This window comes from Danio rerio, chromosome 15, assembly GCF_049306965.1.
Source record: "Danio rerio strain Tuebingen ecotype United States chromosome 15, GRCz12tu, whole genome shotgun sequence".
Classification (NCBI taxonomy): domain Eukaryota; kingdom Metazoa; phylum Chordata; class Actinopteri; order Cypriniformes; family Danionidae; genus Danio; species Danio rerio.
This window is the reverse complement of record NC_133190.1, coordinates 37,219,974-37,241,706: the sequence shown is the minus strand read 5'-3', so window position 1 is coordinate 37,241,706 and position 21,733 is coordinate 37,219,974. Positions and strand designations below refer to the sequence as shown.

Sequence of the window (21,733 nt, the reverse complement as noted above, 5' to 3'; positions counted from 1 at the left end):
AACTTTTTAGCCAAACATTCTACTTGCTATAACTGCAAAGATCATATGATACTAATGAAATCAGGATTAAAATATTTTTAAATGGTCCAATATGTGGTTAATGAAATATTCAGTTTTCCTTTTGTAATTGTGGTAATAGTATTGACAGTTCACAGTTTATTTTTTTTTTAAGAAAAGCAAAATAAATTATTTTTGATTGCACAATGATACATGATGGAAAAATACACAGACTAATACGGACATCAAGAAATCATGAATTTTGGATACATGATCTTGAAAATGATGAACACATTTTATAAATAATCAAAAATGTAACAATGTAACATAACAATGTTTTAAAAGCTGAAAAAAAGGATGGCTTTGGTCACTAAATGTATACCTCACCCATATAGCTCATAGAGAGCAACATGTTTTTCTGGAGGTTCTTGCAAAACTTGGCAAACATCACTGAAGCAAGCAAAGACTGAGATAAATATAGTCTGCAGTACAAATAATAGTTTTAAAATAAAGTTAGTTTGCGCTTATTTGGCCCACCCTAACGTTCCAAGCTGGAGCTGGGCCTGTCTCATTCTCCTGCTGCAGATGCTCTGTTTAACTGTTTTCTTACCAGTGAAACGCTCAGTTTTTCCACTTACAAAGTCTGTCATGTAAATAGAAAATGCCCTATGGCACAAAGGGTATAGGAGATGAGACTGGTTTATTCTCAAAACACACCTATAACTTATTAAGAGAATAAGCTCAACATGTTAAACCATGTGCCGTGGCACAAAGAGGATTTTTCCATACTTAAAAAAGCAAAAGTTGATTCGGACATGCCTTTAATGCTTTTGTGCCCTGCGCTTTGGGCGTGGATCCTCAAAATAGGACCCTTGAGGTTTATTGTCATTTTGTGACAATAATTTTGTGAAATAATAATAACTGAGGAGCATTAATTAAATGCATATTTCCTGTAAAGCGATCGATTTGAGGTAGCATGATACTTTTATTTGACAGAAGAAAAAAAACATGATTGGACAAACAGCAGACCCTCAGCCTCCTCCACTGGACCAGCTCCATCTTCTGGTCTAAAAGTCTTAAAAAGAAAGAGTTTGCAAGACTTTGCTTACACAACCCAGAAAAAAATAAGTGATAATGGCCTTGATTTCACCTCTAATCTTCAGTTTAGCAGTTCAGTTCTTTAGCATTTTATAGCACTTGTTATTTAAGCACTTGTTATTATATATATTATATATATATACACAGCTCCTGTGTTTACTACCAATAGAGAAACCGGTTTCACAACCACTGTTGGGTTGTTGGGTTAGGATTGTATTCTGAGGAGGTTCTAATTTCTCTAGCTTTGCCCTTGGGGTGTCGATCAGAACACAGGAGTGGATCAGGCAGTTAAGGTCAATCAAACTGGTTTATTGAACACTGAAGAGGTGTGTGTATAGGCGTATGTGTGGTTCTACAATAAAATAGAAATAATAAAATAATCAGTATAACATAATTAGTCATCTAGATCACAAATTCACCATATATAATGAATCACAGTACAATATTATGATATATGCATCAAGTACAACGCTTCATCGTGCCGAGCAGTAAACGTGATGAAATGGTTTCACTTTCGCTATGCAGTACAATCAGCATGTTAAAACCGGAAGTACTCAAAACTGGCAATAAGCCCAGATCAAATGACTTCTCAAAACACTTGTCATGAGTAAATCCCATTGTAATAGCATGATGACATAAACAGGCATGTATAGGACATAATTTACATATAACTAGCGATCTTATGATCATAAACTCGTGCGAGAGCACGTGAATGCGCCGAACGCGCTGGATGAGCTTAACCCCGTCATTTCTGAATGTCCCGCTAATAGCGTACAAACGCCAAATCACTCGATCATTAGATACTGAAATGAGAACGACTGTCCTTTAGATCAGAATTCCCCATAGCTGCGGGCGCTTCTCTGCATAGCTCTGCTTTGTGCTGCGTCATGAGGATGATAGACAGGTCAAGTCCCGCCTCTCTAACAACCACCACCAGGTAGAGATTCAAGATGCTGAATCAGAAGTGTTTAAGCCTTAATATTAAGTCAGATCAGTTTTTACTTTGAAATGCTGTTATAAATACAACTCATCTTCTTCCTAGACATTTCATATAGTTTCCCACATTTCTGTATAGTTTTCCCTGTCTATTTTACTTAATTTGTTTTGACCGTAATTTTTTTTTGAAGTCTTGAGCTGCGTCTGAAATCGTATACTTCCATGCTATATAGTTTGCTAAAAACAGTATGCGAGCCGAGTAGTATGTCCAAGTTCATAGAATTCGAGAACCGGTATTTGAGAAGAATGCTGATGACCTACTTCCGTCGAGTTTCTGGATGCTATGCTATACCATGATTCATGAATCGTGAATTGACACAAATAGTGAGGGTAGATCACATGACGAAATGTGGTATGTCTGAGTTCTATTCACACTTCTCACATTCATATTGTATTGAACATACTTTTCTAACGGCCAAGTAGTACATTTCAATTTAAATGCACTACCTACTGTGTTGTAGGCAATTTCGGACGCAGCCTTATGCCTGATTTATACTTCTGCGTCAAGTGACCGGCGTAACCCACGGCGCATGCAACGCGCGTGGCTGTGCATTTATACTTCTGCGCGCTGTCTCTGTCGGTCTGCATTAACACTTCCGAAACGCTAGTTGGCAGTGAGGTGTAAATGTTTCTCTGTGTCGAGTTTCTTCGCTGCTTTTTTGCTTTTCCTGAACACTTCTGGGATGTACAAGTGGCTCAAACTCGCTCATTTTGAGGCAGGAACCGGCGGACGTGCAACAACTTTAACTATTAGGTAAACACAAAACAAAACTTTCCATCCGGACCTCCTTAAAGGGACTCCACACTTGTAAACAATCGCTTGCGCCATTTGCGCGGCTCTCGGTCCCGCCCAGACTTGTCAGCGATACCAAGCCGACCAATCACAGAGCTTACGCTACGCGTCGTTGCGACGTGTAGTTACATTTTTTGAGAGGTGCACATCAGTGACGCCGACGGCCACGGCGAAGGGCTATGCGTCAGCGCCGTAGCATACGCCGGCGTTTGACGCAGAAGTATAAATCAGCCTTTAGTCTTAAATTTACCCTCATCAAATCTGTAGTAATCCTGATTTAATGTCAAACATGATTTTAGTTATATGGATTTAAGTGTAGTTAACTATTATAAATCTGATTCGGACATTACTTTTTCTGATCACAGAATTAAATGCACCTAAGATATTCTTTAGTCAAGGGGTTTTCAAGTCTTTGATTGCCAAGGACACTTAAATCTGACAAGCCCAGTGCCACTGGAAAAGAAGGGTTACAATTGTCCATATATGGAAATAAATAGGGGACGCAAACGTATTTACACGTTGTTTTGTGGTATTTATTTTGTGTTGTGCAGCAGACATCATCCTTTATTCGTCAGTGAAATGTCCCCGTATTTGTCATTAGTGCAAAAAGGAAAAATGTCATTGCAATCATACTTCCTCATACCGTTTATTTTACATAGAATGTGCAGCCACTAGCATATGTTGAAGCTGAAGATTACATCATTTCCAATGAACTCCCCACCCACACAACCACCAGCTGCCAAAATGTTTATTATTTACGAAAAATGCAAGATGCAATAATGGAGTATGATTGGTGTTCAGCATAAAAACATATACTCTCAGAAAGATCAAATCTTTATGAGGCTGCTTCTGTGAGACACCTCGATCAAGCCTGGAGATTTTGATGCTAGAGATAGACTTGATTGTCAGACATCAAAACCATTTAATTCCATTAAAGATCTCCAAAGAGAGTGTGAAATTTTCAGCTTTTACAACAACAGCAGCGATAAAGATAGTAAAGGCCTCATCTGATTGGTTAGATTTGGGAAAACAACCTATCCATGCAGCACAGAAATGCTTAGCACATGATTTTTATTGCACTGGAAACTGAATATGCTATTGCGATCATTTTAAAAATATATATATTTTGCAGCCCTATATGATGCATTACTCACCCGCAGCCCCTTATGGATATAGTTTCTCTTCGCAGGTGTTTACATATATGTTCAGCTAATTTGTTTACATATTACACTTGTCAACGCAAGCTTCTCATGGTTACAAGAAACAAGATGTAATAGTAGAAACTCGAAAGTTTACTTTACACTTTAATGAAGCATAATCTACTTCAAGAGAGGGAAAAAAGCATTACTTTGAAAGCATTCAGGTTTTGTGAATGAGTAAGACACAACATGATGCCATGCTCTGCTTTTCATATGTTTACCTTTTGTGTACAGCATAGTCAGGCCACTCCCACTGCTGATTGCTCCTATGTGTAGATCCAGCTCCAGGTCAGTCAGTTTGTCTGGTTGGTTTAAGTCAGCAGTTGCTCTGCTGATTTATCCTAAAAGCTTCTTCACTAATTGGCACATCTTCCCCTTTGATTAACTATGAGAAGATGCTTCTGGGACTAAGTCCAAGAGAAATCACAGGTATGTGCTTTTAAACTTTTCCTTAGTGATCAAATTAGTGCTAAAAAAAAAAAGCGTATAGTGAGGGAACAAGCTGACATTCTATTTGCATTCAATCATTTGCATACATTGACTTGCAAAAAAATGAGTATGCAAGTGAATTGGAGTTGAATTGGAGTTTTCAATTGTTTTAAATTTGTTTGACGATTTGGTGATTGGAACAGGAATCATTCCTAGAACTCTCACAACAATTGAGATGTTCAATATACGTATATTGAAATGACGTCATGTTCATTTGCATATTCGTTACACGGAAAGAGGAATAGAAAGTATCTTTTTTGCTGATCAATGTTCATGCCATGTAAGACATCAGTGGAGGATCCTGTTTTGATATGGTAAGTCTAAACGCATTTAAATTGAAATTAAAACTCATTTAGTAATGTGCGAACAAGACATTTGTTTTTAGTTGTTGCTCTTTAAAGGTTTGTTGTATTGTCATTTAGAATTTTGTTCCCATAAAATGACAATTGATCAGAATAACGAATGTTTTTATTTGCTCTAATAGAAAATCAGTATTAACTGCTACAAATATTTCTTTCTTGACTTTAAAATATTGGTCTGAAATTTTAACTCCTTTTTATTTATGCTCAAAAATATTTGTAGTTATCTAAAAATAAATAAAACACTTCCTTTACAAAATCTGATTATTTCACAGATTTCCTATTGTTTCAGCTATTTTGTTTTGTGAATTGTTTATAGGAAAAAGCTTACTCAGTTGAAATATAGATACCGAAAGCAAGATACTGTTTATACTTGTGTTTGTGTGTGTGTGTGTGTGTGTGTGTGTGTGTGTGTGTGTGTGTGTGTGTGTGTGTGTGTTATCGGGAGATCCAACTGTTTTTGGTTTTGTATAACACTTTGTTTGCATTGTTTTAGGTATACCAATCCATACATTAATGAAACTCTAATCTATCTAAACCCCAGGATGACAACCAATGATGACGAGCAGCAGAAATTGACTATTCTTTCCTGGAATGTAAATGGTTTTAACCGCAAAAGGTGTGAGGTGCTTCATCATTTAAATCTCCTGAAGGCAGATGTAGTGTTTCTGCAAGAAACTCATGTGGGTCCTGATCGAATCTACTCAACGGGGAGCATCAAATATCAAGATTTAGAAAATGATTACATGGCCATGTTCACTGTATTTAAAGGAAGCTCCCGAGGGGTGGCCATCTTGTTCAAAAAGAACCTGGGATGTGGTGGTTTCAGTGTCAACGGTGACGAAAAGGGAAGATTCATGATCATCTCATGTCAAATTTGGGGGCATGACTTTGTGTTTATTAATGTGTATAACTCGAGTGATGACAAAATTACGTTTACAGACTTCTCCAAATTTTCAACCTGCATCCCGTCCACCGCGTTTCTGGTGGTAGGTGGTGATTTTAACACCGTGATGGATGCAGGCCTTGATAAAACATCAAATCTGCGAAACCGAAGTCACAGAAAATCACTCAGTGCTCTCCAAAGATTTCTGGAAACTTTCGGCCTGGTGGACGTCTGGCGATGTCTTTATCCTGAAGTAAAAAGCTTCACTTATTTTGGTGGGAAAAGTCAGTCGAGATTGGACTACTTCTTCCTGAAAAGTCACAATATATCCTGCATAGCTGCTTGTAGCATTCACAAAAGGCCAAAGCACTCTGATAAGGAGGAGTATGTTTCTGATCACGCCCCATTGTCCATTCAAATTCAGATAGATGGACCGAAATGGCAGTTCGATTCTTGTCTTCTTGAAGATGAAACGTGTATGGAGCAACTCTCAAACACAATAAGGAAAATTTCAAGAATTAATGCACATAAGAAAGAATATCTGTGGCCAGGATTGAAGGTTAGACTTGTATGTGAGGCAGTAGCTTTGCAGAGATCTCACCTCAAACCATCATGTTCAGAAACTGCAGAATTTCCTCAAGAGATGGACCAAGGAGGTAAATTAACACTTTTCATGATTGTTTTAGCCTTAAAGGGATCATTCACCCAAAAGTCGACATTCTGTCATTATTTACTCACCCTCAAACCGTAATTTGATGCCGTGAACCACAGATGCTTGGTTGTGTTGGTCATGACAACTTACTAGCAACATAATAGGTATAAGGTGCGCCCCACTTATGCACATTTCTACGCCATTTTGTAGTATAAATAGTGTCAGTAGTGCGTTCACATTGAAAACTCTAAATATTATAAGTGCACTATAAATTCCGAGATGATGCACTTATTTAACCGTTAAAAATAAGTGTGGAAGGATGGACACTTCACACACGCAACAGCCGCTGCTTTGCTCACGTAGCTGACGGGGTAGAGCTTTCGGGCACTCATGTTGTCCTTGTTTATTTTGGATTGTGAAAGCAAAGTTCTCTTATGAGATTGATTATCTGAGTAAGGTGAAGCTGCAGGCCTGGAGACCCAACTGCACACTCGGATCTGCGCTTCCAGATCTATCGTTTTCCCATACAGTGCCATTTGCTGTTGGATTGTGTGAAGCGGCAGGAACGAAGACAAAACTGCACGACTTTATTATAGCGATTCCTGAAATTGACCAGGTTTTATGGCATAAATCAATCTGGTGTAAAATATTACACTAACAATTATTTCAGTTTTTAATTTGATCAAAATTAGTGTCGAAAGATTGCATTATTTTCTGATATTTACAGCTTGCTCTTATTTTTGGTGTTATTCTACTATTCTGGGACAATTTTCTAGCAGTGTTTTCTGGCAAAATAAAAAACTTTAAAGTAAAAATGTTAAAATAAAATGTTTAAAGTATAACGCAATTATTATTTGAATATATTTTAGTGCTGTGTAGGTCTACGTATTACTGTATTATCTGAAAGTGCTGCCAAAAACAATAACAGTAACACAATAACAGTTTATCAATTATTAATAAGTTGTGTAATGATTATAAATAAGCTTTTTGGAAATCAAAATATCAATTAATCTGCATAGAATATACAATATGAGCTCTCTTAGGTTAAAGCAATAATAATTAGCTTGTGATGTGTATTTTTAACAGATGGATATTACAATTTAAAAAGGGGGTCTTGGGCCAAAACTTATACAGTGCACCAAATGCTGCAGATATTTCCACAGTTTTTTTTTTTTTTTTGCTCGAGAAATGAAAAATCTCTAACAAAAATGTAAAGCATTTATTTTATTTGGTGTTATTTTCTACAAATATAACTAAATATACTAATCCAATTACTGTTGTTCAGAATTTTTCTCTGCATTGTTAACAGTTTGAAGACTTGTAGGACCACATGAAAAAGTACACAATAATAAAGTTCTTTAGAGTCCTATAATTTATTGTATGTGAAGAAATTTATGGTATATGAAGATGATATTCATTCCCTCAACTCAATATGAAATCATGATAAATCCTTAATGATTAAAAAAAAAATAAACGTCTGAAAATATTGAAGTAACTAAACAATATCAATTTACAAATACCATTAATAAAAATACAACTAAATTAATACATTAAAACAAAATCTAGTATGTTTAATATTTCATACAATAATGTATTCAAAGTGTAATATTTTTTTAGAATAAAGATAGTTTAAGTTACAATTTATAAGCAGCTGATTTCAGATTAGTCAATCTTTCAAACAGCAGGCGGCAATGTATGAGAAGGCGATAGGTAGTGCAGGTCTAGCCGTCTGAGTGTGTGGTTGGGTCTCCGGGCCTGCAGCTTCATAATGTTGGATTATCCTGCCTCCCGATAATGAATGCGGTGATACTCATGGCAGGTTTTATTTGGTATTTGGTCATTTATTTTTGCTAATTTGGCAAACATCGTTAGAGAAACAGTTTGAATTTCCGCTTTTTAAAAAACAATTAGTGTTCCATTTGGTACGACACAACATTCATATACTATACTGTTGAGTGTGTAAGTGCATAAGTATGTATAGTGTGCCGTTTGGGACACAGCTAAAGTTAGTAGTATAATATAATAGTTATTAAACTTTATTTCATCTTTTTTAAAACGTAGACACACTTTTTAAGCACTTCCTGTGGTACATCTTAAACTAATGATTAGATCACTGCTTAAGGTTCTGGGAGTTTTTAGTGTGGAAAGGTACATTTAAAAAAAAAAAATAGCTCAACAAGGACTGCCCGATGTCCCAGGGCCAGCTTGACAGACGCTTGTAACAGTAGACAGCATCGTTACTGGCCAGATCGGGCCATTGCTGCCTTGTCACTAAAGTTTAATTTGCCTGCAACTATTTGTCAGTTGCGTGCAAATGCAGTCTTAGAATTGAGAAACAGTTTGTGCTTTTAAGCATTTAAATGCAACCTTCTGTGAAGTCGTAAACACTATATTGCTTTTTGGTTCCTCTTATCCGATTGGTTGTTGTGAGCATTTTATTTTTCCATAACCTGGTATCAACCAGTACAGCGAAGAGACGCCAACATGGCGGCAACATCAAATTATGAGGCTATAAGAAAACATCCGTTTCTAATGTCTTGGACATTTATGTGGGTGATAATGCAAGTAAGTGATGTTATGCACTTTGCCGTCAGTTTTTTTTTTTTTTTGTTCTGCTATAAAATCCCTGCACATTTTCCATACTGCCATTTTGTTTGAAACACTTTGAATTTTGCTTATTATACATTTAATAACATTTTTTTTTAATATTTAAATTTTAGATTCACCTTTCTTAAAATATTTAAAGAAATAGCTATTAACTTTTTTTTTTTTTGGTAGGGCCAGTAAAAATTTTAGCAGGGCAAGCAAAAATCTCCCCAATCGGGCCAGTAGAAAAAAAAAAATGCTTAGCATTGAACTCTGTGTTGGAATCCAGGAACTACTGACATCCCAACGATATCTCACGGCAATTCGTAACTTTTTTTAATTTAGTGGCTACTTCATATGATCTCGTTGGTATGATTTAGTATAACTTGCTCATCCCCCAGTGGTGCTTGGAAATCGAATTAGCCACTTAACTGACAGAGCATTAAATAGTTCGGTTTCCTCGTGAGATCAGGGTGGACATATAAATATTTTTCAACAGAACAAAAAAAAAACCTCTAAACTGGTTTGGAACAAGTCAAGGGGGCGTAAATGATGACAGAATTTTCATTTTTTTGAACTATCCCTTTAAAATAGTTTGAACTTGTTTTGAAATCATTTCTCTTTTAAGCTTTTTCAGATGCAGAATCATCCATTGAGGCTCTTCACACAGCAAAAACATCAAGCCTTCTGAACTTTTTGAATCATTTACACCAAACTGAGAGATTTGATGACGTAAAATCCACTCTGATTACCGTTCTAAACGAATACATTTCGAAAAAAGAAATTCTGGATGCAATACTCTCTCTGCCTCAGTCTGAGAGTCCATCAGTTGATGGGCTAACTGTGCATTTCTATAAGCATTATGCTTGTAAAATTACTGACCTGTTACAAGTATTTTTCAATCAAATCTTCGACTCGGTTAAACACTCAGTTATTGACTCACCGAATCCACAAAGAGATGATCATTCATACAGCTGTAATATTCAATATCACTGCAGTCCGATGACAATATTTAACGTGGACTATAAAATTCTGGCTGTGATTCTAGCAGAGAGGCTGAATGGTGTTATTGAACACATTTTAAATCCAGGTGAACCAAGCGAACCACACCGTTTGATTAAACACAACATTAATCAAATCCCAATGCTGATTATTGCATTACAACTCGATCCAGGTGCCCTGAAATGGCCATTTCTGTTTAATAGCTTAAAGTCTGTGAACCTACCTGACAAATTTAGATCTGTGTTGAAGCTGTTGTTGTTGGCAGATCATAACAGATCTCAGGGCCTGAGGGCAGGGTGTCCATTGACTCCTTTATTAATCAGCATCTGCCTTCTTCCTCTCATTAACTCTGTTAACCGTGAGAACAGACCTGAAGTCCAAGGAGAAAACCTAAAGTCAGTCATTGAAAAAAACACAGCCGTAATTTTGCTTCCTAATTCTAACGAGGCTTTAGGTGGTTTTGAAACAATGCTAAGCGATTTTATTGAGACGTCAGGGTTTATCGTTGACAAAAGAAATGAGGTTTTCATACCTGGTTTTTCTGGTTTGATTTAGTCAAAGGCAGCTTACGCTTTTTAAGAAACGGACAATGGATTTTGTAGTTTAGAAAGTGGTTGTAAGGTCTGAATAATGATGAAAAAATATGTTACGATTCATTCGCGTGTTTTCATCGATTATCTGTGAGGCTGACGACATTCCATAAATTAATCATTTGCATATATTAAGAATCACCTCAACTTTGACTGTTGCAAAGAGTATAGAATCACCAAGAGGCGACACTTTCTTGCTATTTGGCAAACAGCTGTTAGATGCCGCTACTGTCATTTTGGAATAAAAATGAAAAACAACAGCACTGATATGAATTAATCAAAATATTGAGTTAAATTTGAGTTAAAATGTTATACTAAATATATAAATGAGTATGGCATAAATGAGTATGGCCTTCATGATTTTCATTAAAAGCAGCAAGACTTCTATGGATGGAATGAACAAGCTGGCTACATTTTGCTACATCTATCTTTTCTAATCTTCAAGAGTTGCTCAAAGAGATGCTCAACTTACTATCTCTTCAGAATTACTCATTTGTGTTCAATTGGATTTAGGAGACATTTATAATAATATATTAACATATTTTACATAAAAGCTTTATTAGTCTTTCTTTAACAGACAACACAATACTAAACTACACAATACAGACAAAAAATACTATTATAACATAATACTGCAACAAAAAGTGTAGTCAGTCTGTTAGCTACATCTCATTTTGAAAGTCATGCTAATTTAATTTAACATGTCAGTAGTAATTCATGCTAGTGCGTTAACTATTAAAGTTAATTATGGTTAATTTATGAAAAATTAGGTCTGTAAAATAAACTATTAAAAGTGCTGATGATCACCAGTCTTCTGACTGTACGTGTTGTATTGTCGTATATAATGCGCTTTTTAAATAAATAAATAATAAACAAAGCAGCTGCTTGCCAGCGCAACAGCAGTCAGATCAGCCCCCCATGAACATTTTCATGTATTTACATCAATATGTTGCCCGTTTTATTAATTGCAGTTATTTTATTTCACCAAAACTACACACATTTTATACTGTGAAAACAAATATTAAGCTTCATCAGTAGTTAAAACGATTCAGTTTGGCGAAACAGTTGTATTATTACCTCATCAGCTTCAGCTCCTTAAAATAATGAATGCTGATGACAGTGCAGTGGACAGATTTTGACAAGTCCCACTCCCACCTGCCGGTTGAAACAGGTACTGCTGAACAGCTGACTATATACCCCACACAAAAGCTGCATTAAGTGGAATGCGCGTGATGTAGCCTATTTTGTAATTTTAAGTACTTGCATAACAAAATAAATGTTTTACAACCTGTTTTTAAGTGCAGCATATTTTAAAAGATCAGGGGCTTTTGACAATACATCAGAGGGCTTAAGCCCCCCAAGCCACTGAATCAGATCCATTGGACCGATCGCTTTCACTCCAAAATGGCCGAACCGCTCTGCTGTTGCAATAGACCACAGGTGTCAAACTCAGTTCCAAAAGGGCCGCAGCTCTGCACAGTTTAGTTCCAGCTCTAATTAAACACACCTGATCAAACTAATTGAGTCCTTCATGCTTGTTTGAAACCTACAGGTAAGTGTGTTGGAGCAGGGTTGGAACCAGGGGCGTAGCACCAATAATAATTGCAATAATTTGACCATAAACAGCTGAAAAAATTTATTGGAAATAAAAATGCATTCTCTGTCACAAGGGGGGCGCTTTAGGAGCGCTGAAATATTAGGGTTTCCCTAGTAATGACTGTACACAAATCAGCATTATACTGTATGCGACCCAAATGGTCGCAATTTCGAGCCCTGCATTAGCAGCAGCTGTCTGGAGTTGACTATGTTAACTTTAATTAGATGTAGTTTCATAACAAGCAAACTCAGTTCACCTTTTGAAAAGAAAGCAGACATTTGCTGCTTCCCCTCATTCTGCCTCCTTTCTTTTTCCTTCCTGTCTTTCTTTTTTTGAAAGCCTGATTTGGGCTTTTTGCGCAGCATGATCAGGCTCTAGACTCACTGCGTTACTTGTTTGCTGCCGGCTGCCGTCTATGGGCGGACTAAACCATTCCGGGGGTGGGGGGGGTGTTATCAATATATTTTGAAATAAATAATGACATTGACATCAATTGGAGGGGCCAATTAATTCAAAGAAGGCTACAAAATAATAATAATAATTAAAAATTGGTTGGATTTCAAAGGGCCCTCTCCCTAGACGGGGCCCTGGGTAGTCAGGTCCACTTTTCCACCCACTACCACGCCCATGGTTGGAACTAAACTGTGCCGGGCTTCGGCCCTCCAGGAATTTAGTTTGACACCCCTGCAATAGACCGTTCTATCAAAGAGCTTAGAATGTCAATGACCTGAACTCTGTGCTCTTTGGTTCTGTTGAGTGTCGCCTCTTGGTGATTCTAGCTCTTTGGCTGTTGTCAGTTTGGAATTCACTCTCTGATTGAGTCGACTCTCATGAACTAATTAAAATAGCTAAAAAAATGCAGATAAAACGAGACGTTATGATAAACCATGTAAAATACACTATTATGAATTAATATAAATACCTAAAATATCACTGTGTTACTTTAGTTTAAAACTGTATTTATTATTAATTTATTTTTAAATGGTGCTATTCTATTATACTTTTCGCCACCCACTGGTATTTTGGTGTAACATACATAATCAGAATCGGCTATTGCTGAAGGTCTAATGAATCTATTTTACTGGTTCTGGCTTTTTAAGGGCAAGTTGTAGTTTGAACATCTTTGTAATTAAATCATAAAAATCAAGACTAGAGTTACTGCTTTAAGTCAGTGAGTCATCGAAATATAGTTCATGTCCTTTTGATTTTCAAAAAGTTTTATGTAGGCCTACATTTCAAGAAAATGCAACAGTTTAATGTATTTTTGTGTGAAAATAAAACACCAAAATATCACTGAAATATCATTATCATGTTTATGACCTATACTTATTTCATCATACAATTCTGTGTGAACATATTTTATATTTTAAATAAGTTAAAACTTAACAAAAAGATAAGTGATTTGAACAATACTTTTCCAGCTTTATATAAAAAGACATTAAACCACCTTAATTTATGACAGTTTTATTGTTTATTAGTATTTTTATTAATGCTTGAAACCCCCTTTATCTTTGACTGGCCACAGCTACAGTATATACCAATATAAACCTCTGCAAACATATATATTAAAAATGGATTTATATGGTTTTGTATTCAACGTAGATGCAAACAGACATTATTAAACAGCTATTAAACAGTCTAAACACATAATTAAACATGTTGTTAGCATTAACGTTTAATTAATATGCTTAATATGAATAAAAACAACAACATAAGTCAGTGACATAGTCAACATATGAATTTCATTCAACGCAAGACGTCTATGCAAAAATTTAGCTTCTTTGTTTTTCACATTTGTATTTTGACATGCTTAAAATTACCTCAAAAACCTAAACACTAAATTAGTAAGATATATTGGGTAACACTTTATTTTGATGGTCTATTTGAGCATTAGTAGACAGGCTGCTTAATCTCTGTTGATACTGCTCCTTAAACAGACATTTTACTGACAATAAAAAACCTTCAAGTACATGTCAACTTTTATTAACCCTAACCCCAACTTAACAGTCTACTTATAATCTAATGAGAATTAGTTGGCATGTAGATGCAATGTAACTCAAAATCAACAAATGGGACATCAGAATAAGTGTGACCGTATATTGTACAAGCATAGTGCATAACATTGGACAATATTAATATAAAAATATATAAAAATCAATCTGTTAAAATAATTTTTTTTTTACTCCTATTTATCCTCATGCAGGTGTTTTCCCGTAATGTAAAAATGCAGATGACTCTGTCTGGTATGTTTTCACTGCAGCCAGCAGAGGGAAGCACTAGACTTGAGGATATCAGAACGTATTCTGTGGAAAACCAGCTGGACAAGCAGGAGTGCCACACCATTTGCTAATATGGGGAAATACAAACAGACCATGTAGAATTTCCTGGTTGTATCCTGAACAGAATAATGTGGAAAGGGGTTGGGTGTAGTTTAAGTTTCATTGTGCAAGTTCATTATTTAGAGTCTGGAGCAACTGAGCTTAAAGGGTTAGTTCACTCAAAAGTTGAACATTTCGGCACACTCAAGTGGTTCTAAACTTTTAGGAATTTCTTCTGTTGAACACAAAACAAGATGTTTTGAATGTTGTAAAAAAGCAGCCATAGGCTATAATGCCATCCAAATATGTGAACTAGGCTTGTGTGCAAAATTGGCAAATTGCATGAAACATTTTTGATTAAAGCTTTGTTTCTATCCAATGTGTCAGTAAGGAAAACAAAAACAAAGAATGAACAATTAAACCATATAATGTGCATTACAAACTAAATGGTATTTCCATTAAGTATTTTTAATGCGGTAATCCAAAATGTCATGAACTAGGTGGATAAAACATCTATTGACATCAAAATATTATGGAAGACAATGTCCTTTTGTTTACAACATTCTTCAGTACATCTTCTTTTGTGTTCAGCAGAAGACAGAAACTCCCAGATGAGGAAATGGCCAATACTCATTCATTTTCCTTCGACTTAGTCTCTGATTCCACAGTGGAATGAACCACCAACCATTCCAGCATTTGTTTTACACAGCGGATGCCCTTCCAGCTGCAACCCAGTACTAGGAAACTTCCATACACCCTCACATACTCATACACTATGGTCAATTTAGTGAATGGTGTTGGTCTGCGAGATGCAAGACAGGGGTGTAACATGAAGGGGAGTAACTTGTAGAACGTTAGGTGTAACGTCTCTTGAAGTTATGGAGACCCACGTTATTATATTTTACCTACCAAACCATTAATCCAACCATCATCATTATTAACGTCTACACCTTCCCCAAACCATCAGTTATTACGTTTATACCTACCCCACAATCATCGTTATTAATGTCTACACCAGGGGTAAGGAACCTATGGCTGGGAAGCCACATGTAGCTCATTGACCAAAAATATGTGGCTCTCCAGCTGTCTCCCTTCAATAAAAAAATAAAATAAAACTGTCACTAAAAATCAGTTTTCTATTGAAAATACAATAAAAGTTTTATTGTATATTTTATTATTGTATAAATTATTGTATTTACAGCTAAATGAATAAGAATAAAGGAAGTTTTAACCAATGCACGTGTGCGGTGCTGTGGATTAACTTGAATCGCGAGACCAATAAAGGGCATGCAACTTAAATTTCTATGGTAACCTTGCGCAAATAATACATTTGCCAAAAAAAATCTGAAATGGCTCTTTGCTGAAAAAAGGTTCTCGACCCCTGGTCTACACCTTCCCCAAACTTAAACCCAACCATCAAAGCTACTAACGTCTATACCTACCACAACCCTTAATCTATAACCATCACAGATATTAACATACAGCCGCCCGTGAATTGCAGCTTTCATACCTGAAATGCTCACCATTGTACTGTTATTTGCAACCACAGGGGGCTACGCTGAGTAGGCAAACTGTCATGACAAAACGGAGAAAGCAGTTGGTAAGTGGAGCTGTTAAATTAATGAATAGAATAATATATCAAATGAAAGGGCTGTGGATACATTTGGAAAAAATTCATGAAAACATTTGGGGAAAATCTTCTCCGGTAAGCATTTCAGTCATCTTGTCAACAACATCTTGTTGTGACATCTCGCATGATTCAATGGGATCTCGATAACTGCAAGTTACTACCCTTCATGTTACACCCTTGTCTTGCAGTCCGCAGACAGATACACTTGAATTTAGTTTATTCAATTCATCTATAGCGCATGTCTTTGGACTGTGGGGGAAACCAGAGCACCTGGAAGAAACCCACACCAACATGCAAACACAAAAATGCCTTGAACCATTGACCTCCTTGCTGTGAGGTGACAGTGCTAACCACTGAGCCACAGTGCTGCCCAGTATTGTTTGTTGTATTATGCAGAAAAGACATGAGGGTTCCTTAGAAATGCTAGTTTGTTTTTTCAGTCTGAAATGAGATGAGTTTCTTTTAAGGTCTTGTTTATTTAGCAGCTCTTTATCTTAGTAAGAGTTGTCGAATTGGGATCAAAGTTCAAGCCCAGTTAACCTACTTGCACAATCTGTAATGCTATACTTTACCAAATCTATCATTATGGCTGTTACACAAATAAATATAATAAAGGTCAACAGAACGCTTCATTTGTTATTGTATCCTAGAAAAATCAAGTAATGGGGTTTGCTATTGATAGAAACAGCACAGCAAAACCATTAAGATTCAGAAACAACGAAAAAAAAGTCCATTCAACAATAAATCAGTCTTGAATATTTATATACGTTAAACGAAAGCGCCAGGATTTTGTCGATGATCCTTCTGATTCCTGTATCTGTATGCTAGCCAGAAACCTAGAATCTGTAATAGAAAAAACAACAACGTGCATTTATTAATAGGACCAAAAACTAAAGCAGCAAACAAGTACACTTGACGTTGTGAATGTGTTTTCAGTTTTTACTAGCCGTGTTTACATGTTCATCGTCTTCTCACCTCTGTAAAACTGAAAAACAGGCTGATTCCCCCGACAAACTGCAGAGCGTCGTCAGCATATGCTTGGATTATTACTGAACATGGTTTACATGTTTTTTCCTTGAAACAGGTCTGAGGTCACAGAGAAGACAGAAATCAAATGGTAAATATCTTTACAGCCACTATAAAAATAGTCCAATGCATACAAACAACATGATCTCACACTCAGGTGATCTTTGAGTTGCACTTGTCCATGTGGCTTCATTTTGTCAACATTTAGATACTTAAAGGATTAGTACACCCATATTACGTTATTAATTACTCACCCTCATGTGGTTTTAAACCAAGGAGCGTGCCCTATACTGACACTGAAAAGAAAAAAACTGTTGAATAGTCATTTTTATTATTTATTGTGCATACAAACATATTCTTGTAGCGTCATAATATTCTGATTGAGCCACTAAAGTAAGCGTACACCAGAATAAATTGTAATTTATTTATTAATGATTTTTGCTTATATGATGATTTAAAGTAGTTCAATTAAGTCAATATTTCAGGTAAATGCGTTTACTTAAAGCTGCGCACATTCTACCATCAAGTTTGTTTTTTTATAGATCACAACTTGCGTGGGAAGTGACGTACACATGTCCATCCATGTTTTGTGCGTACACCATGTTTATAAATGAGACTTTGAATGATTCAGTACCATTGCTGTCTATTCAGGATGAGAGAGCTCTCGGATTTCTTCTAAATAATCCTAAATTGCATTCCTAAAATGAAAGAAGGTCAACAACATGAGGGTGAGTAAATTAATAACAGGTTTAATTTTTTATGTGAACTAACCCTTTATTTACATTAACTGTAAATAAAAATACATTATCTTGGTATTTCGAGATAAAACAGTAGCTCTTATAACTATATACACTCCCTGACAAAAGTCTTGTCGCCTATCCAAGTTTTAGGAACAACAAATAATAACGTGACTTCTAGTTGATCATTTGGTATCAGAAGTGGCTAATATAAAAAAGGCAAAAGCCTTTCACAAAAAATATGATCATGCCTTGATTTTGAATGATTTAATTAGGACAGTAAGCTCTGACTTTGCTTAGACAAAAGTATTGTCATTTAACAGAAATAATGTACAGTATAGAATATAAAGTCATGCTGCAGTGGAAAAAAAGAATGAATATTGTGTATGACTCCCATGAGCTTGGAGGACTGCATCCATACATCTCTGCAATGACTCAAATAACATATAATAAAAGTCACCTGGAATGGCACAGAAAGTGTTCTTGCAGGACTCCCAGAGTTCATCAAGATTATTTGGATTCATCATCAATGCTTCTTCCTCCATCTTACCCCAGACATGCTCAATAATGTTCTTGTCTGGTGACTGGGCTGGCCAGTCCTGGAGCACCTTGGCCTGCTTTGCTTTCAGGGACTTTGAAGTGAAGGCAGAAGTATGAGAAGGAGGGCTATCCCGCTGAAGAATTTGCCCTCTCCTGTGGTTTGTAATCTAATGGGCAGCACAAATGTGTTGATACCTCAGGCTGTTAATGTTGCCATCCACTCTTCAGATCTCTTGCATGCCCTCATAATGAATGCAAGCCCAAACCATGATTTTACCTTTACCAAACTTGACTGATTTCTGAAAGAATCTTGAGTCCATGTAGGTTCCAATAGGTCTTCTGCAGTGTTTGTGATGATTGGGATGCAGTTCAAAAGATGATTCATCAGAAAAATCTACCTTCTGCCACTTTCAAAATGATCAACTAGAAGTCAAGTTATTATTTGTTGCTCTTACAACTGGAATCGACGACAAGACTTTTGTCAGGTAGTGTATTTAACTGCTCATTTGTTTTAACTGCACAACTATTTCTTCAAGAATTTTTAACCCTTTATTGATCGTCATAAAAATCTGATAAATGCCATAAATGTTCAAAAGTCTTCTCCAATACCATTTCAAGGTTTTCAATTAGTGCTGGGTTAAGCATCCTTCTAGGAACATTTTTTTACTTTTTCAGGCATCATAAAAGTTCAAATTCTTGTATTGTAACATACAAGATTTTTTTTCAATGTGCTTTTCAATGAGTGCCCTATAAAGCGTTAAGGAAGTTACTTCTAGAAGTGTTTTTTGTTTGTCGTTGAAATGCACAGTACACTATTACACCTTAGATCTTGGATGAAATAAAAGTCCTTACAGCTTCACAGGATCCACTGTAGTCAACCTGAAGGAAGTCGCAACAGTTCAACGATCTTTCCAAATCACTCTGCATTGATTCAGACTTATTCCATCCAATCTCAAGCAGAAGGTTCTAGAGGAGAAACAAAACATCTGAATTTGAAACCACCTCTCGCTTGAGGAATGAGGAAACTGTATCTGTATAAATACAGGCTATAATTACCTGTTGTTCTTTATTAATGGCTAAGCAGGCACATGATACAGAAAACTGCACTATGAATACCAGGAAAAGAATAAACATGTACTGAAGACTAGTTAAGGGGTTTGTGTGTCATTTAAGGCAGATAGCTTTTCAAACATTCTAAAAAATATTTGATCAACAAGTAATTTCAACATATGCGTTTATGTTAATCATGATAACTGACCTAACGTCATTACATGCATCATTAAACTAAGGTAATGTTTCAACTTATATTTTTAATTTAGAGTTACTCATAAGGTTAATACAGTATAAGGATTAATTAAAGGGTTATTTCACCCCCCAAAAATAATTCTGTATTAAATTAAATTAATCACAAATGTCTTGGGATTGGTTCAACATGAGGATGAGTAGTTAATAATAGAATTTTGTGTGCACTAACACTTTTAAGGCAGTGTTTCTCAACCATGTTCCACGAGGACCACCAGCACTGCACAAATCCATGTCTCCTTAACCAAAGACACCTGATTCAGATCATCAGCTCATTAGCAAAGACTTAAACACCTGTAATGGCTGTGACAGACATTAAGATATCTAAAACATGCAGTGTTGGTGGTCCTCCAGGAACGTGGCAGAGAAACACTGCTTTATAGCAAGCATCAATTTTGTATTTTTTATTTATTTACAGTAAATCATTCAAATCAAGCAAGCCAGCAAAACAGATACAGCCTAAACTAAAGCTGATGTGTTGTGTAACACGGCTGATAAGAGAATTTATTGGATGGATTACTCAGAAGGATACAAAGAACAAGAGGACTTGATGATGCTTCACAGCTCCACACAGTCCAATAATGGCCACGATGAAGAGAAACAATCCAACGGCGATTACAGCACCCATTACACTGAAACTAGAGACCAGCCCAAACCATTTTCCCCAGGCTGCCACACCAATCAACAGAAGACTGACCAACTTAAAAAAAAACAACAAAAAACAACAGATAAACAGAAATAATGAGTGAAGATGTTTAGAAAAGCCAATGACTACATATTCTAAGTAGTTGGTAATATCAGGTAGTATTAGGTAGTACTCTAGGTCGTGTAAGGTACTTTATTGTAGGCCAACTCAGAAGGAAAACATAGACTGCTGAACAGATGAATATATTAATAACAATAATAAACAATCAATAGAAACATTTGGTAAACACAGAAACTTGTTAAAATTCATCCTTATATCATTTTAATATACAAATTACAGCTAATGGGACATATCTATCTAACAACAGCCTAAATTACTGCATGAAACGGCATAAAATATTTTTATTTTGTTTATTTCGTAGATATGTAAATTCACAACCATTAATTCGACATTTTACCATAATTTTAAACTTACAACAGCACTTACAATTGTTATTGTCACTGTTGAGAACAACTCATAGTAATTATCTACTTCAAATACTATGGCTAATTGTTCGTTAGCCTAGTTTAACTAACTTTACATTAACAAAGTCTTAGTTCACTTTGATGTTAATTTACATTAAGCGTATTGTTAATGACAATAATAAGCCTTGATATATGGCCACTTACCACGTAAATGAGGTTCAAGATGCAGAGACACGTTTTGGAGCAAACAAAGCCACCACAAGCCATGATTAAACAATATAGTTTATACACTTAAACCATAGTCTGAAATACAACGTGTAGACTCTGCTCGAAGCCTGACTGACTGACTAGAAGCTGTTCAGGATCTGCTCAGGTGAACACGTTTAACGCCATTGGTCCGTTTTTATCTTTATTCAAATGAGCAAAGTCCTATTTGAACTGTTAACTCGAGGCAAACAGGTTCTTTGTTCAAGGTGAAGCAATTATTTTGGGAAGTCGAGCGTGAGTCGGTTCCTTTAAACGGTTCGCTTTAAAGTATCATGAGTAAATGCGTGAAGGACACAGATAAATAAATAAATTAAACAATAGAAAAGTAAATTACGTAATATATGGCTTAAAAAACAGATAGTTTATTTTTAATCAAATTTAATTATAAACTAATGTATATTTTTTCTTCATTTATTGGTGAAAAACACATCTTGGTGTTTTTTTTCATTTCTATTTTATTATTTTAAAGTTTAATTAACTTATTTGTTTTTTAATTAATTAATTCATTGTTTTATTCATTTATGCTTTCATGCATTATGCGTTAATTTAGTGAACAGGA

The 21,733-nt window shown here is 35.8% G+C and overlaps 2 protein-coding genes across 5 annotated transcripts; one reads left to right on the top strand and one right to left on the bottom strand.

Moving 5' to 3' along the window:
• Positions 1–4,247: 4,247 nt before the first annotated feature.
• On the top strand, positions 4,248–13,543 carry LOC101883768 (LINE-1 reverse transcriptase homolog). 4 transcript variants are annotated; one of them, XM_073923882.1, is made up of 4 exons: positions 4,248–4,371; positions 4,479–4,512; positions 5,476–6,473; positions 9,684–13,543. In XM_073923882.1, the coding sequence occupies exons 3-4, from the start codon at positions 5,477–5,479 to the stop codon at positions 10,610–10,612; spliced, it is 1,926 nt and encodes a 641-aa protein (XP_073779983.1). In that variant the 5' UTR covers positions 4,248–4,371; positions 4,479–4,512; position 5,476; the 3' UTR covers positions 10,613–13,543. The 4 variants fall into 4 exon arrangements, 3 of the variants coding, with proteins under 3 accessions (XP_073779983.1, XP_073779982.1, XP_017206698.2); XM_073923881.1 differs by lacking the exon at positions 4,248–4,371 and having other exon boundaries at positions 4,379–4,512; XM_017351209.4 differs by lacking the exons at positions 4,248–4,371; positions 4,479–4,512 and adding an exon at positions 4,616–4,886 and having other exon boundaries at positions 5,428–6,473.
• A 153-nt stretch (positions 13,544–13,696) lies between these two features.
• Positions 13,697–21,255, bottom strand: tspan13a (tetraspanin 13a). Its single transcript, NM_001002334.1, is given in 6 exon segments — positions 13,697–17,035; positions 17,168–17,278; positions 19,348–19,461; positions 19,552–19,632; positions 20,330–20,497; positions 21,112–21,255. Coding segments are annotated over 6 exon segments (612 nt in total). The 5' UTR covers positions 21,175–21,255; the 3' UTR covers positions 13,697–16,960.
• Positions 21,256–21,733: the final 478 nt, after the last annotated feature.

What these genes read in the sequence shown, in the direction of transcription:
- LOC101883768 (XM_017351209.4), top strand. Translation starts at nt 4,840, where the DNA reads ATGTTCATGCCATGTAAGACATCAGTGGAGGATCCTGTTTTGATATG. An exon ending in GAGGATCCTGTTTTGATATG is followed by an intron (nt 4,887 to 5,427) that starts GTAAGTCTAAAC and finishes GCATTGTTTTAG; the next exon opens with GTATACCAATCCATACATTA. An exon ending in TCAAGAGATGGACCAAGGAG is followed by an intron (nt 6,474 to 9,683) that starts GTAAATTAACAC and finishes TTCTCTTTTAAG; the next exon opens with CTTTTTCAGATGCAGAATCA.